This window comes from Propithecus coquereli, unplaced genomic scaffold (assembly GCF_000956105.1).
Source record: "Propithecus coquereli isolate 6110/MARCELLA unplaced genomic scaffold, Pcoq_1.0 Scaffold78, whole genome shotgun sequence".
In the NCBI taxonomy this organism is placed as follows: Eukaryota; Metazoa; Chordata; class Mammalia; order Primates; family Indriidae; genus Propithecus; species Propithecus coquereli.
Window position 1 is genome coordinate 495,372 of NW_012153951.1, and position 18,787 is coordinate 514,158.

Here is an 18,787-nt window from a genome sequence, read left to right on the forward strand (position 1 = left end):
GGGATGGGTACATATGCATACATAATGAGTGCGAGGCGTACCATCTGGGGGATGGACACGGTTGGAGCTCTGACTGGGTGGGGGGGGAGGAAGGGCAATGTAACCTAAACATTTGTACCCCTATAATATGCAGAAATAAAAAAAAATACTAGCAAAACTGCATTCAACTACATATCAAAAAGATAATCCACCATGATTAAGTGGGTTTTATCCCAGGGATCCAAGGATGGTTCAATATATGCAAATTAATAAACGTGACCCACCACATAAGCAGAAACAAAAACAAAGACTACATGATCATCTCAATAGACACAGAAAAAGTATTCAATAAAATCCAGCACCTTTCATGATAAAAATCCTCAACAAACTAGGTAAAGAAGGATTATAAAAGCCATGTATGACAAACCCACAGCCGACATCATACTGAATGAAGAAGTGGAACAAGACAAGGGTGTTCACTGTCACCACTACTATTCAACACAGTACTGGAAATCCTAGCCTCAACAATCAACGAAGAGAAAGAAAGGACATCCAAATCAGTAAAGAGAAGGTCAAACTATCCCTGACTGCTGATGATCATATGGCCCTAAAGACTCCTGGAACTGATAAATAAATTCAGCAAAGTCTCAGATTACAAAATCAATGTATGCAAATCAGTAGCATTTCTATATGCTAGTAACAAGCTGAGAGTCAAATCAAGGACTCAATATCATTCACGATAGTTACAAAGAAAATAAAATACCTAGGAATATACTTAACCAAGGAGGTGAAAGATTTCTACAAGGAGAACTTTCTGATGAAAGAAATTACAGTTGACACAAACAAATGGAAAAACATCCTTGCTTATGGATTACTAGAATCAACATCATTAAAATGTCCATACTGGCCAGGCACAGTGGCTCATGCCTGTAATCCTAGCACTTTGGGAGGCTAAGGCAGGAGGATCACTTGAGGAGTTGGAGACCAGCCTGAGTAAGAGTCAGACCCCGTATCTCTATGAAAGATAGAAAAATTAGCCAGGCATGGTGGCATGTGCCTATAGTCCCAGCTACTTAGGAGGCTGAGGCAGGAGGATAGCTCAAGCCCAGAAGTTTGAGACTGCAGTGAGCTATGATGATGCCACTGCAGTCAGGCTTGAGAGACAGAGCAAGACCCTGTTTCAAAAAAAAAAAAAAGTCCATACTGCCCAAGATGATTTACAGATTCAACATAATCCCCATCAAAATAACAATGTCCTATTTCACAGATCTAGAAAAAATAAGCCTAAGCTTCATTTGGACCCCCTAAAAAAAGAGCTCAAACAACGAAAGCAATTTTAAGCAAAAAGAACAAATCTGGACACCTCACACCACCTGACTTCAAATTATACTACAAGGCTATAACAACCAAACCAGAATGATACTGGTATAAAAGTAGAGACACAGACCAATGGAACAGAGAACCCAGGAATAAAACCATCTACCTACAACCAACCAATCTTCAACAAAGCAGACAACAAAATATACTGGGGAAAGGAAGCCCTGTTCAATAAATGGTGCCGGGAAGTGGACAGCCACATGCAGAAGAATGAAACAGGACCCTATCTCTCACCATATAAAAATTAATTCAGGATGGATAGAAGAATTAAATGTAAGGCATGAAACCATAAAAATTCTAGAAGAAAACATAGAAAAAACTCTTTTAGACATCAGCCTAGGCAAAGAACAGCAACAACAAATACAGCAACAACAAAAATCAATAAATGGGACTTAATTAAATTAAAAGGCTTCTGCACAGCAAAGGAAATAATCAACAAAGTGAACAGACAACTGACGAAAATGGGAGAAAATATTCACAAACTATACATCTCACAAAGGACTAATATCCAGAATCTACAAAGAACTCAAACAAATCAGTAAGAAAAAAACAAACAACCCCATCAAAAAGTGGGCAAAGGCCAGGCACAGGGGCTCGAGCACACTCCCGTAATCCCGGCACTTTGGGAGGCCGAGGTGTGAGGACTGCTTGAGGACAGGAGTTTGAGACCAGTGTGAGCAAGAGCAAGAGCCCCTTCTCTACAAAAAAATAGAAAAATTACCCAGGCGCGGTGGTTCTCGCCTATAGTCCCAGCTACTCGGGAGACTGAGGCAGGAGGATCACTTGAGCCCAGGAGTTTGAGGATGCAATGAGCTGTGATGACGCCACTGCTCTCTAACCTGGGCAACAGAGAGACTTTGTCTCAAAAAAATAAACAAACAAACAAGACATAAACAGAAGTTTTCCAAAGGAAGAGATATGAATGGCCAACAAACGTGAAAAAAAATGCTCAACATCACTAACCATCAGGGAAATGCAAATTAAAACCACAATGAGGCCAAGGGCGGTGACCCATGCCTGTAATGCTAGCACTCTGGGAGGCCAAGGCGAGAGGATCACTTGAGCTCAGGAGTTCGAGACCACCCTGAGCAAGAGCAAGACCCTATCTCTACTAAAAATAGAAAAAATTAGCTGGGCATCGTGTTTGTGCCTGTAGTTCCAGCTACTCGGGAGGCTGAGCCAGGAGGATTGCTTGAGCTCAGGAGTTTAAGGTTGCCGTGAGCGAGGCTGATGCCACAGCACTCTACTCAGGGCAACAGAGTGAGACTCTGCCTCAAAAAAACAAAAAACAAAACCCACAATGAGGTACCACCTTACCCCTGTCAGAATGGATATATTTGTTGTTGTTGTTGTTATTTTTTAGACATGGTCTCGCTCTGTCACCCTTGCTAGAGTGCAGTGGCATCATCATAGCTTATGGCAACTTCAAACTCCCAGGCTCAAGAGATCCTTCTACCTCAGCTTCCTGAGTAGCTGGGGCTACAAGCATGTGCCAACACACCCGGCTAACTTTTTCTAGTTTTTGTAGAGACAGGATCTCACTCTTGCTGAGGCTGGTCTTGAACTCCTGAGTTCAAGTGATCCTCGCATCTCGGCCTCCTAGAGTGCTAAGATTACAGGCATGAGCCACTATGCCCAGCCAGAATGACTATTAAAAAGTCAAAAAACAACAGATGCTGGTGTAGATATACAGAGAAAGAAACCCTTATACACTGTTGGTGGCACTGCAAATTAGTACAACCTCTATAGAAAACAGCTGGAGATTCCTCAAAGAAATAAATGTAGACCTACCACTCAATCCAGCAATCCTATTGCTCGGCATCTACCCAAAGGAAAAGAAGTCATATAAAAGACACCTGCACCCAAATGTTCATAGCAGCACAACTCACAATTGCAAGATGTGCAATCAACCTAAGAGCCCAACAATTCATGAATGGATAAAGAAAATGTGGTATATGTATACATGGAGTACTACTCAGCCATCAAAAAGAATGAAATAATGTCATTTGCAGCAGCTTGGATGGAAATGGAGACGACCGACGACCATTATGCTAAGTGAAGTACCTCAGGAATGGAAAACCAAACACCGTATGTGCTCACTTATAAGTGGGAGCTAAATGATGGGTACACACAGGCATAAAGCGATATAAAGGACATGAGAAACCAAGAAAGGGGGAGGGTAGCAGGAGGGGTATGGGATAAAAACTTATTTATTGAGTACAATGAACACTATCCTGGTGACAGGCACACCAAAAGCCGTGACTTAAGTATTATATGACGTATCCATGTAACAAAGACACTGCACCCCCTTAATAGTTTGAAATTTAATAAATAAATAAAACTACATTAGGATGATTTCTCACCTCTTAGGGTGGCAAAAATCCAAAAGTTTAACAACATCCTCTTATCAAGGCTTTTGAGAAGGCATATTTTCTAATATTGCTGATGACAGCACAACCTCTAAGAAGGGCATTGTGGCAATATTTATCAAAATTACCAATGTTTATATATAGCCTTTGATCCACTCATATCATTTTGGGGAATTTTTCCTACATATCTAATTATACATATACAAAATGATAGATGTTCAAGATTCATCACTGCAGCATCATTTGTAATAGTAAGACTTGAAGCAATGCAAGTGTCTATATAAAGCTTGGTTAAACAAACTGCTACAGGCCGGGCGCGGTGGCTCACACCTGTAATCCTAGCACTCTGGGAGGCTGAGGCAGGCGGATCGTTCTGAGCTCAGGAGTTTGAGACCAGCCTGAGCAAGAGCGAGACCCCGTCTCTACCAAAAAATGGAAAGAAATTAATTGGACAGCTAAAAATATATGTAGAAAAAATTAGCCGGGCATGGTGGCGCGTGCCTGTGGTCCCAGGATTGCTTGAACCCAGGAGTTTGAGGTTGCTGTGAGCTAGGCTGACGCCACGGCACTCGCCCCAGGCAAGAGAGTGAGACTCTGTCTCAAAAAAAAAAAAAAAAAACAAACTGCTACAACCACACAATGAAATACTATGAAACTTCTTTTAAAAAGAGAGAGAATATTCACTATGAATTGATATGGAAAGATCCTAGTGTAAAGTACATTCAAAAAGCAAGATACAGATACACACAATATGAGACATCAATCATGGGGAAAACTTGGGTATATGGGAACTCTACTAACCTATATATTTAAAACTCTTCTAAAGTTAAAAGCTTATTTTTTTAAAAAGCAAAGTACAGACAATATATAGTTTACTAGATTTTGTGTAAGAAAGAAAAGAGAATGAGACTACGTATTTATCTGCTTATAGTTCCATACAGAAATACTAGAAGAATTCACAAGAAACAATAACAGTAGTTATGTATGGGAGGAAGGGGGATATGGGAACAGGCAAGGGAGGCAAGATTTCTCAACATAAATTTTTCTTCATAATTTAACTTATTAATGATTGCCTTTTCAAAAAAAAAAAACTAACGTATTTTTAAAAGAAACTCCACAATTACCTCATTCACTATGAAACCCAAGGGAAGTTTCTGGCACAATATTTACATTCCAGTAGATATAATGGTTTTAACAACTATTAAGCTTCTTTAAACCCAAACTTTTAATCTCTGTAGTATATGCATTCCATAATTAGAAACCAAAATATTTTATTTTTTAATGAGAATAAATAGAAAAATGATTTTTACAGAAACTTGCACTTTATAAAGATTTCCCAGAATACATGTAATTTGACAAAGTGATTTACAACTAAGCCCAATACTGTGACCACAAAACTGAGTGAAAGGAATAAACTCCCTTAGTGTTATACAATTTATTTCATATAACAGTCAATGTTGTTTGCTAATGAAAGAGGCTGAAACCTTTGACAGTACGAAAACATAATCAGACCGCAAAGTATTAACGACAGTTGACTTGGCTTCAAGTCACTGGTCTGCCCACTAGCTATTTTCCAGACCCTAACGTTACAGCAGCTTTTTCTCTGTTTCATAAATTTTAAAAATTAAATTATCTTTATCTCCATCTACTTTTTGAAATTCCATGCACCTAAAGGAATGTTAAAATAAATGGTTCTTTAAAAAATTTTTATAAGAGCAACAATATGCCTATAAAAATACACATAAGGCCAGGCACGGTGGCTCACGCCTATAATCCTAGCACTCCGGGAGGCCGAGGCGGGAGGATCACTCGAGATCAGGAGTTCGAGACCAGCCTCACCAAGAGCGAGACCCCCATTTCTACTATAAATAAAGTAGCTGGACAACTAAAAATACATAGAAAAAATTAGCCAGGCATGGTGATGCGTGCCTGTAGTCCCAGCTACTCGGGAGGCTTAGACAGAAGGATTGCTTGAGCCCAGGAGTCTGACGTTGCTGAGAGCTAGGCTGATGCCACGGCACTCTAGTCCAGGCAACAGAGAGACTCTGTCTCCAAATAACTAACTAACTAAGTAAGTAACACGTTAGCTTAAATTGAAGTGTAAAAGACAAACTCACATACATACATACACACAGACTTACCTTAAAAGGTTTGTCTCCACTGTGTGTCAGCATATGCCTCTGTAACCAACTCTGACTGGTTGATGGAGTGTTATAGACTTTACAACCTTTCCATAAGCAAACAAATACCTGTTAAAAAAAGAGCCATATTAATTTTCATCACTTATTTCAACAAAGAGTTTGATTCCTTTAAGTTCAAAAAGAACATGTTGCAAGTCTTCAATTGACAAAAAGAGCCATTTAATGTATTAGCGCATCAAAATGCTTAATGTAGTTAAACTTCTAAACTTCCCAGTGTAAGGCACTGTATTAATCCTTCTCCATTCAGGCTGCTGTCCACTCCCTCAACATGGAATGAATGACACACCAATCACAAGTACTACTGAGAAGGAAACATATTAAAAAATTATAATGTATTCCTAGGAACTGGGACCATGGCCCATTATTTATATTTTTGTATCTCCTGTACAAAGGAACAAGCATCTATTAATTTTAAATATCAGGAAAATATAAAGGCATAAAAATAATTAAAATTAATAATCAATGGTAATTAGTAGATACTGATATATTTAACTTCAAAGAATGAGTAAAAGTTAAATCCTCAAATTGTAATTTTTCTACTCATGCTTTTCTATTCTCACATGCATGCTAACATAAACTATTATATTAAGAATTATTTCCGGCCAGGCATACTAACACAAATTCCTATATTAAGAATTATTTCCACCACGCCTGTAATCCTAGTACTCTGGGAGGCCGAGGCAGGAGGATCGCTTGAGCTCAGGAGTTCGAAACCAGCCTTAGCAAGAGCGAAACCCCATCTCTACAAAAAAACCACAAAAATTAGCCGGGCGTGGTAGTGCATGCCTATAGTACCAGCTTCTTGGGAGGGTGAGGCAGGAGGATAGCTTGAGCCCAGGAGTTTGAGGTTGCAGGGAGCTATGGAGGACCCCACTGCATTCTAGCTGGGGCAACAGAGTGAGACTCTGTCTTCAAAAAAAAAAAAAAATCATTATTTCCAAATACCCTGATTATGATACAAAATTTAATATAAAATGTTAAATTAATGTAGTAGTAAAAGCAATGAGTTACCCTATCATCATAATAGATCCACATTCTTAGGTTTAAGGGTACTGAGTATGATTGGATTTGGAAAGTACCAAGACTAACAATCTAATCTTTACCATCTTCTTACTAGTGATATATTGATTTCCTAATTGAGGATATGTCTATCAAACTGAACATTGAAAACTGCTTCCCATCAGTGAGAAAAATATGAATCTATTGCAATCATTACTTTGAATGTACCATTTATATACTCTGTTCTTTTCTAAGGTAAGAACAATTATGAATAGTCGTACTTTAAAGACTATAATGTACTATATACATAGAACACAACAAGGCTATATAAAGAACTGAGGAAACATTCTTTAAAATAGCCAGTCTAAAACACAATTTTTTAAAAGACTAGAAAAAACTGACAATCTATAAATAAATAGCTGAGGTCAATTTTCAGTCAAAAACGAAACCACTTTATGTCAAAAAGGTCTAACAAGGCAATATCACCATTGCCATTTGACACAAATGTTTAGAGAATGTTATCTGCATTCTGATTCCACAATAGATTTGCTAGTTTCTTTTAGTTAAGTAGATAAAGGAAGCCAACATTTACTACTCCATTCTTAAAATTCCTGACTCTAGCACATTTATAAACTGATGCGTGAGGTTCCCAGAGTTAAAAGTTACTTTTTAAAATAAATCTAGGAAAAGAAAAAAAAAAACTAAGCAATACTTAAATGCTATAGAATTCAATATTGTTTGATAATCACATGCAGATAAATCAGTGCTATCTATCAATTTCCTGACTCAAGACTGCTAGACTTAAGAGTCTTAAATTTTCAATCCAGTCAATCAGGTGTTGGTTTAAAATTCTCTCACAAGTCATACCACATCAACAGAAATGCCTTAAAGAAGTATTTGGGAATAAAATTAATGTCATTTTTATAACAATTTTTGTAACAATGAAGAATTCTATTGATTCTTCTTGATGTCAAGAAGATTCTGAAGCAAACCCTACCGTGAATTACTCTCAAATCAGAGAAGGTAGCATTCAGTTCCTCCCAGATCATCATTACCTCTACCTAACATTACTCAACCAACCACTATGTTTGGGAGAAACAACTACCTCTAACCTCTAATTTTTTTTCCTATGAGCAAACGTGACTATGGAGGCAATGGCAGACTCTGTAATGACATCAGATACAGCATTAATTAGTGAGCAGGTATGGTCTAGAGTCCAGACGGAATAATGTCCAGTAACACTTAAGGCAAGATGTTCAGATTCAAAGAAAAACCAAAACCTTCAACCTAGTGAAATTTATAGAAAATGAAGTAGGTGTAAAGAGACCAAAGTTATCTGTGTTTAGCTATATTGGAATGAAATGTTTAAAAAATAATTCTGGGGGAAAAAAAACACTAAACTTCCACAAAGATAGTCCTGATATACCAAACTAGCACTAAAATTCCACATGAATGCTACACAAAAAACACAAAACCAATCAAAAGCTAAATTTCCTTCCCTAACCTGTATCAGGAAGATCTTTTGACAAAAAAAGCAGCCCAAAATCTGACAAAAAGGGTCTTCTTCAAACCTGAGACTTTTTCATAGATGCGAAATGTGGAAAACATTTTTATACTCTTTCTTTAGAAACTCAACCATTACAAAAGTTAAGACCTGAAAATCAAACACCACAGGGTTCACATTCAATCCAAATTTGGGAGGAATATGTTTGAGAATATAATTTGTCATGGTTCTTCTATCCTACTTGAATTAAGATCTTGCCATTTTAATTAGAATAAGACACAAAGGTCCACAGTCCAGTCTGTCATGACACAGAGAGACTTACGTCACATTAGGTTGTATTAGATATAGAAATAGAAAATGGACAACCTAGTCCAGGCGCAGTGGCTCACACCTGTAATCCTAGCACTCTGAGAGGCCGAGGCAGGAGGACTGCTTGAGCTCGGGAGTTCGAGACCAGCCTGAGCAAAAGTGAGACCCCATCTCTACAAGGAGGGAAGGAGGGAGGGAGGGAAGGAAGGAAGGAAGGAAGGAAGGAAGGAAGGAAGGAAGGAAGGAAATAGACAACCTGAACTATATCCAGCTCTTTTGCTTTGCAGCTATGTAATCCTGGAACAATCACTTAGAATCTAAGCCTCTACTTCCTTTTTCATCAGAGACACTCTGATCACACATTTGGTAACTCCAAAACATATATCTTATATCTTATATCTGTAGAGATAGAAGATGATATATTCCCTAATATATGATATTAGATGATATATTCTCTAATAAAGACTAGTCAACAGAAAAACTAGGTTTATATTAGATACTGAAGGTCCCTTCTCAAAATAACTACCATCAGATTTTTCTGCCAGACTGTCCAGAAAAATTAAAAAGAAAAAAGAAAAAAAACTCACACAGCCCTTCAAAGAGTATTTTTTTAATTCTGTCAAAGAATCTTCAAATTTATAATGGCTTAACATATAAGATGTAGAGATCTAAAGTTTCAATGCTGCAGGAAGGTTCGGGCTTTCTGTTGAGAACTCTAAGAAGTCTGAGTTCTGTCAGAATGGTCAGCTTTACCTTCAGAGATCTCCTCCAAAATGTCCAAAATGAAAAAGGCTGCTACGAACCTGGGAACCAAGGGTAGTCGTAGTCTCCTTCACTTTGGTCAACATCCTTGAACGATCTAACAGGGTATTTATCTGAATGTACACATGGCCTATATCTATAATGGCTTGGGTGACGGTATAGATAAATACACTTAAACATCTTACACCTGAGTGCAAAATGAATCCATCAAATTTTTCTGAAAATAAATGAAAAATCCACAGCGAAAGAATGCAACGTAGCCTGACAGAAGCCTAAGTATGCATAAAGAAATTCAGTTATTACCAGTAAATTAAAATCAGCCAAATATTTAATATATTCTAAATGCAGAGCAGGTAAACAGTATAATCTACATGCCAAAGTAAATAACAGTCTAATTATAATGAGTAATTGGTTCCTTTCGCAGTAAAATGACACAGAAAGATTTTATATAACTAAGAGATACGGCCAGGCATGGTGGCTCATGCCTGTAATGCCAGCACTTTGGGAGGCTGAGGAGGGAGGATTGCTTGAGACCAGGAGTTTGAGACCAGCCTAGGCAACAAACTAAAACCACATCTCTACAGAAATTTTAAAACTTAGCCAGGCATGGTGGCATACACCTGTAGTTCCAGCTACTTGGGAGGCTAAGGTGGGGGAATGGCACAACCCAGGAATTTGAAGTTACCACTGCATTCTAGCCTGGGTGACAGAGTGAGACTTTCTCTACAAAATAAAGAAGAAATAAAGTAAGAGATATAACATCTAAAGTCAGGAAGAGGTTGGATGGATGATACCATAGTACCTTCAAGCTCTAATATTTCTAAGGGAAGAAAAAACAGCTCTTTTATAAGATGTAAACATACAAAAGAGAAGCAAAATTTTAGATACAATTATTTTGTCTCAGATCAGTTTGCTCTTTCAAGATCTGCCAAAAATGATGAATATAATTTTGTGTCCTATTATTTTTAGCCATATTAAATATATTAACATCAATTTCCCACTAAAAGGTATTTAATAGAACAGAGGACAAAAATATTTACTAAAACATTCAAATCAAAAAAATGAAACATTTCTCATTTAATGCAAAAGATATGACCAATCTCATGTTGTATTTAGGATATACTAGATTGGCAATCAAAACTCAAATCACCTCCTAAGATCGATCTCACATCCTAGAAACACTCCAATGTAATCTACAAATTTAGTACACAAATGACACTTTTTAAAACACACAAACATGATTGGCCTCAATCAAGTCATCAAATAATAACCTGTCATCCTCCCACCAAAATCTCCTTCCTCTTTCCCCCAGCAGAAAACACACCAAAGAATGTAACAGGCCAGGTGCGGTGGCTCACATCTGGACCTAGCAGTTTGGGATGCTGAGGTGGGAGAATTGCTTGAGCCCTGGAGTTTGAGACCAGCCTGGGCAACATGAAGACCCGGTCTCCACAAAAAATAAACTCAGCTGAGCGTGATATTGCATGCCTGTGCAAGTCCCAGTCACTTGGGAAGATGAGGCAGGAGGACTGCTTGAGCCCATGAACTGGAGGCTACAGTGAGCTATGATAACACCACTGCACTCCAGCCTGGATGACAGAGTAAGACCCCATCTCAAAAAAAAGAACAAGAAAAAGAAAACATACAAAAATAAACTTAGGCTGGGCACGGTGGCTCACAACCAAGAGTTGAAGGTGGCACTGAGCTATGGAATACACCACTGTACCCCAGCCTTGGCCTCAGAGTAAGATTCTGTCTCCAAAAAAAAAAAAGAAAGAAATCTGAACAGCTTTCTGGAAATTGTTTTTAATGTGAGAAATACTTAAGAAAGAAAGAATACTAATAGATCTTATACTAAACAACTACAAGATGAAGTTCCTTACCCACCAAGACTTAGGTATATAGTAAGAGGACACTGGGATTTGAAATTAGATTAGTAAAAGAGCTCAGAGTCTAGTCTTTGGAACCTAGTCAGGCACAGAAGTATGGACCGAAGAACACAATTTTATTATACTTAACACAAAAGATTGATTTGACTTTTTTGCCTGTTTGCTTTTATTTTTGAAACCAAAGAAAGTATTCGTAATGTTTTTAAAAGGTATGCTCATAATTTGGCATTTAAATGATTAATTTAATTTCTAATGTAGAGTCCCATGCCCACCCACTTTATTATATGAAAACATCAAGAAAATCTAAATGCCACTTGACTTTGGCCTCCAGATATAATTAAAATCCACATGGACATAGCAACATAAATACCTCACCAGGGGGAAAATGATGTTTCTAAGCTATAACAGTTTTGTTTTTCCCAGGGTGAAGATTTATAGATGAATAAGAAAAAGAAGAGAAATATAGTATTTAGCTCTTGCTAACTTATTGCTCTAGTAAAATTGTCATCTTTTAATAATTAGAAGCAAAAAATCTTCTAGGGTTACCAATTTTTTCCTCATCTGGAGCAGAAACAGTTTCTGCTCCATGATGATAGTTTAACACTTGGGGTAGAAAGAAGAAGTAAGAAATCTAAAAAAAAAAATAATTAGGCCACCAAAATCAGCTCTTTTCCACTTACATTAGGCACCTAGAATAGTCAAATTCATAGAGACGGAAAGTAGAATGGTGATTGCCAGGAGACGGTGGGAGAAGAGAATGAGTTTGTTTAATGGGTACAGGCTTCAAATTGGGATGATGACAAAAAAGTTCTCGTGATGGACAGTGGTGATGGTTTCATAATGATGTGAATGTACTTAACGCCACTGAACTGTACACTTAAAAATGGTAAAAAATTTTTTTAAAGAAGTTACCTTCAAAAAGGCCATCTCAGAAAAAAAAAAACCCACTACTCCTCCTCAAAACACAAACTCCAAACTCAAAGCACAAAATCAGGTAAAGAGTTTTCTTATTTTTTATAGTAGTACCAAGTTTTCCAATTCTCATTCATATTTTATCATTCAGAAAAGGTAGTCTACATACTAATGACTGGCATTCAGAAAAAACTGGAGGTACTTTCCACATTTCTTTGATCCTTTACATTCATGGTTTAGCAAATGTCTTCCAAAAATGAGGACTCCTTTCTTTGGTCAAAACAGCATTACTCTCAAAATCAGCTAGAGAATCGTATTATTTATAATAAAGTAGTATCAGTAAAGATTCAACAAATGACATGGGGGGAATTTTCATTTCAACAAGATAGTACTTATGGTAGAAATATCAAAATTTCACACTTAGTTCTGTAACATGAATAAGGTACATGTAGTTGCAGTGATTACATCATACATTTAATTTAGAGAGTTCAGTCTGTAACTGCATTTCTTCCTACAAATCTGTAAAGGACTGAAAACATTCTCATAAGGCTGCTGTGTGCCAACTCAACTTAGAGGATTCTGAGACTTAGAAATGTGAAATCTTCCCACATCTACTAAGAAGCCCAGTGATCTTCTACATAGCTCATGATCCTATATACAGTTGCTAAGTCAAGTGACAAAAAAGTCTATCATGCCATGTTCAAAACTGGTATATACCAAGTGACATCAAGCACTGGCTCACAAAAGGCAGATCTATAATAGAAACCAACTTGCTAAGATAGTTCACACTAAATATCTGATATATTAGGGCTGGAGGGAGGCTTGAGTTACCAAAGCAGTCTAACCACTGAGCTGGGTTTTACAGTTAAAAAATACTAGATGATGGACACAGTTCATTTACAGACCATGCAGAAGTATAACATTTTACTGGTTACTCAGACATCACACATATTAAATCTAACAGGAAGACAAATGTACAAATGTTTACTTATCAAGTTTGAGTAATCAAAAGATTGCTAACACATTATAATATAATGTGACAGGGACAGATATTTCTTAATAGAAATTTCAAATGTGACACCACTGGTCAAAATGCTAGAAATGCATACATGGTTGCATGTTTAACAAAAAAAAAAAAGATCAATACTACAATCCAAATATGAATAGAACCTTGGAAACAGTTTACCCACTCATTTAAACCATGATTTTAACGACTGTAGTATCAGTGGTTCCTCAACAATGATGGCAGGCTTGTAGGAGACGCATGATCTAATAAGTTACCTACACTTATGATATGACATTAATTTCTGGAAAACCTACTAAGTGTGGTAAATATTTAAGATAAACCTAGGTGAAGTTGAAAAAAATGTGTAAATTAATACTTTGGTCCATTACACTTTGGCTCACCTAATTTGTTTACCTCTTTATTCACTACCCAATAAAAGGTACATGAACTGACAAAATTAAATATATTCCTGACAGGATATAGGTCAATACTGACTAATCAGAACTTTCTATCTAAATCAGCTCTGACAAGACCTGGGAAAGATGATCAATTCTCACAAATAACGAGTTCAGGCTGTCATTTAATAGGACTGCATATACTAACCCTGGTAGCAATAGTCTCTCTAGTTAATTTCAGCATCAAGGATAATTTAGGACCCTCTAACAGGGGAAATTCAGGACACTGTGCTAATTCCCAAATGTTCTCTACTCAAAACACCAGAACCTTGGAATATATTGTATTCACTTGTAGTATTTCTGCTATATTTTTAGAAGTCTAATTTCTTCCAAATAACATATTTAAGAGCAAACTAAAATTCAACACATAATATACCCTATTTTCATTTTATTCTACCAATTTTGTGGGAAGTAATTATCAGAAAATCATTTGAAAAAATAAAGCCTATGTAAAAATAATCCCAAATTACTTTCAGAAATAAAACCTAACTAGGAATTATAAATTAATAAAACTAATGAAAACAGGGAGTGAAAAAAAAGAAATGACAAAACCAACCCCTCCTCGCTGACCATCTACATGTATGGAACGGATGTGATCTGCCAGATCTGGGCTAGAGTTGAAGCAAGCCTGGCACTGGTCCCAACAACAATTATAGGCAATATTTTTGCTTGAAGAAGTAGTGCTTCCTTGTCCATTCATCATTGCTGGAGTTGAACGCCCACTGGAAATTGTGCTGTCTACATCCATTATAGTACTGCTTATGCTACAAAAGAAGAAAAAAGGCTGTGTTATTCCTAGAAATTCACTAACATGAATATGATCTTATAAATATTTAATTAAGATTACCACTTGACATTCTGCTCCATATGAACAATGCATAGTAACCATATTCTCCATGAGAAAACAACGATGCTTTGAAATTAATTCATTGGCAATAAAGAGCAAATCAAGGCAGAAACACAATGGTACCTCAAAACCAGATGAGATAATTTCAGCAACTTTTGGCAGACATGAACTCCCCAATACTATACCCTATAGAAAACAAACCACACACAAACATAGCTTATCACATCTCATCCCTTCCATAGTTCAAAGGAACATGAGAAAGCAATCATTTCCAGCTGTAAATAATTCACAAAGCATTATCTTTACAATTCTGCAAGTCACTTGTTGACTTGAAATCTCTTCTTCTACTCACTAAGCGGAGAATATTAAATGCTGTCACATCCTAACTCTTTTCATGTCAAAGAAGTTGGGAAATTTTGCAGTATTTTCCCTTCTAAAAAAAAAGCACAAGAGAGAAAACTGCATACATTAAGTCTCTGATTTGACCAAAGTCCAAATAAAAAGTCTTTTCCTGGCCCTCAAATGTAATTGTTTTTTACTATTCTCTAGCCACCAAAAGACTGAAAATGTCAATCAATCCCTTTCACTTTTTATTTACTACACAAAGTATTACATATTAATAATTCTTTTATTTACTACAAAAGTACATATTTGTGTTGTCAGAATGCTCAAATCTTCATACCTTAATAAAATGTACCGCACACACTTTTGCCTTCATTTTAAAAGCAATTCACTTTTTAATTTTTTTCAATATCTTCCCAATAGATAAAGTGCACCGAAGTAGCTTCAATCAGAAGGATCAACAGTAAGAATGTTTTCAGACTAAAGCTATGAAAAGCTGTGTATCTGCATGCAATTTAAGCAATACCACTAAATCGTGAAAATGATATTAACTTATAAGGGGGTATGCTTCCTTCCACCGAAAGTTTTTATCATGGAAAATGTCAAAGACACAGAGTATATCTAAATCTGAATTCGATTAATATTTTGCCCTATTTGCAATTTGTAACCTGTTTTTCTGAATCATTTGAAAGCTGCAGACATTATGACACTTCAACCACAGTTAAATTCAGCACACACCTTCTGAAAAAAAACATTATTCACCTATATACCAATACGACCTCATTTGCTCACATCTAAGAAAATTATTGGTAACAACATGAATTTTGTTAGTTTATTAGGTTAGAGACAGAGCAGGGTCTCACTCTGTCGCCAAGGCTGGAATGTAGTGGCATGATCACAGCTTCAAACTCCTAGGCTCAAGCAATTTTCCCACCTTAGCCTCCCAAGTAACTGGGACTACAGCACACAATGCCGGGCTAATTTTTCTATTTTTTTTTTTTAAGATGGGGTCTCACTGCATTGCCCAAGTTGGTCTCAAACTCCTGGCCTCATGTGATCCTCCCTCCTCAGCCTTCCAAAGTGCTGAGATTATAGGAATGAGCCACCAAGCCTGGTCTCAAGTAAGCTTTCTAGTGATTTCTAACGACCAATGCATGCATTTTTAAAAGTTAGCAAAAATGTTTTTGTAGGATGCTTCAGATATGAAGAATGTCTCATTTCCCTTTAAAGGATATTCTAGTATTTAAGTTCATCTGGCTACCTACCTACCAGTCAACATAGATTCTAAAGTTCAACTCTAAAGCTTCACTCTAAAACTTTGTGATCTCTATAAAAATCTCGAATGGCAATCAGCTCTTAGAATATCTGGATAATCATATATTGTTTGTTGTTATAGGACTACACTGTAGGTAGGGTGGTTTTTCTATTCTGAAATATAAACTTTATTCAATCCCTTAGAAATTTCAAGTTTCCTAAGGCCCTTAACCCTGAAATGGTTGCCTATTTTCGTTATCACTTACTTTATGTATTTTAAAACATTCAACTGTAAAGCACATACTTAAACTATACTGATTTAACTTCAAAGGGAAATATTAATAATGTTAAGTAAACATCATGCCCAATTTATAAACAATCTTAGGAAAAGTGATAAACCTCAACGAACTATTGTCACACAATCTCCAAGGTACAGTTAAAACTCACATACACACACAAGAGCAGGGCAGTAATGATCCAATTTGCATATCTAAGTTGGGGAGAGAGACAGAGATATAAGTTATCCTCTAAGGGCATAACCTCTTTGGAAAGATACACAAAATCCAGTAGATGTCTGCAACAGTGGGGTGCCAAGACAGGGAGATAATCTTATCTTTCACTATATATGCCCTTTTATACCACTTTAACGTGTACTGCTTTTATTAAAAAGTTCAAAATGAAACTAAATCAATTCTTTTCTTAAATGGGCAAAGTAAGGTCAAGAGAGATTCATATACTTATGAGACATCCAACTATCATTACAGAATCTATCTACACAGTGCTTAGCATAATTTTGCTTATTACCTTTACCAGAGAAGGGGAACATTATCAAAAAGTCCAAATTTCCATGAACACTAAGCACCGCTTAGTCAGTCCATGTGTGATACCACACACTTGAAACAGTACTTTATGTGGGTATAGCTACCATAACTACTCGTAAAATGACAGCGTAACTAAGTGTTAAGAGCATGAACTCTGTCGACCTCTGGGGACTAGGTTGTGAATATGACAGAGTGTGGGGTAGGTCCCATAGCCAGCAACACTCCAGACACCCTACACATGTTCAGGATCCCCCCCAGAATCTCCCCAGTCTAACAGGACCAACTGAAGTTCTGCTTCACAGCCCCTCTTAGGCTCCTTCAACTTCTACGAAGTATCCAATCCTAAGCCTTCAGGCTCCTTTTGGCCCCAGACCCATGCTACCATCAGTGGTTCTCTCCATTCTTAAGAATGATGAAGGCAACATTCTGATGCAAAATTCCAATTGTACTGGAAACAAATGACAGATAATTTCTGATTCTGACAGGACCCTGAGCTAGATATGGGTTTCACAGAAAGCAGTGTCCTTCTTCCTGCAGCAGTGCCCTTCCTGTAACAGTTTATGTAATGAGACAACCAGACCTACAAATAATCTACCTGATCTTATAATATTTCCAGGATCATACATATATTAAAATTTTTCACTCAATTAATTCTTTTTCAATGAACACTTACTGATTCTATGAAATGTGAACACCTAAGGAGCCTAGTATTTGAAAGAAAACCTAAGCCAGACCAAAGCACTCACACTTTGCAGATAGTTTCAATAATCTAAAGCAGTGTTTCTCAAACTTTAATGTGTATATGAATCACCTGGGCTCTTATTAATTATAGATTCTAATTCAGTAGGTTTAGGTTAGGTCCCGAGATAGGACATTTTAACGAGTGCTTGATGCTGCTGCTGTGACATTTTGAGTAGCAAGGCTCTAAGAGATCTTTCACTAGTATTATTACCCAACTGAAAATGACCACACTAAGAAATTGCTCATATAGAATGGTTAGCCAAAGTACGCATAGACCCACACCAAGCCTGTGACAACAGAAAATCCCTAAGTTTTTAAAACACACACACAAATTGTTAGAGATTTCAAAGCAGTATTTGGGGAGGGACATGAGACATTTCTTAACATTAACATTTCCCCTTTCCTCTTTTCCATGGGCCTTGTTAGAAATTATCTGGCAAACTAGAGTTTTCTACCCAACAGCTATACTGACCAACTATATGATTTTATGAAAATGATTTCCTTTGGGAATTCAAAGGCCAACTCACTAATACATCCAAGAAGAGCCCCATCTTTGAGAACTCAAATTATTCCAGGCAAACATCTGCTTGGCAGACATGACCAGGGCCCACGGGGTTGCCAACCTTGAAAACATCATAAAGATCAGCTTGCTAAATGACAAAATACATGAGCAGAGGAAGCAAACATGGATGCTTATGTTATCATGACTGGCAAGAACAAGACCATGGTCTTAAGGTAACTGAGAAAAAAGTTCACAGACGTGGTTTCAGATTACACATCGCAAATAATCTTTAGGAAACTACCACTTGGCAAGGGTTGCTGCATTATCACATAGCCACATCACACAATTATCTCAAAAGGCTATTAAAATACAACTCTCTTAGGCCGGGCGCGGTGGCTCACACCTGTAATCCTAGCGCTCTGGGAGGCTGAGGCGGGCGGATTGTTTGCGCTCAGAAGTTCGAGACCAGCCTGAGCAAGAGTGAGACCCTGTCTCTACTAAAAAAAAAAGAAAGAAAT

The 18,787-nt window shown here is 37.1% G+C and overlaps 1 protein-coding gene across 2 annotated transcripts in view; it reads right to left on the reverse strand.

Annotated features, from left to right (window-relative positions):
• AEBP2 (AE binding protein 2) overlaps positions 1 to 18,787 on the reverse strand; it is a 67,945-nt gene that overhangs the window by 31,518 nt on the left and 17,640 nt on the right. For both annotated transcript variants that reach the window (XM_012662801.1, XM_012662802.1), the window contains exons 2-3: positions 14,319 to 14,526; positions 5,867 to 5,974 (exon numbers count right to left, since the gene is read on the reverse strand). In XM_012662801.1, coding sequence (XP_012518255.1) covers positions 5,867 to 5,974; positions 14,319 to 14,526 — 316 coding nt within the window. The remainder of the gene's footprint in view (positions 1 to 5,866; positions 5,975 to 14,318; positions 14,527 to 18,787) is intronic.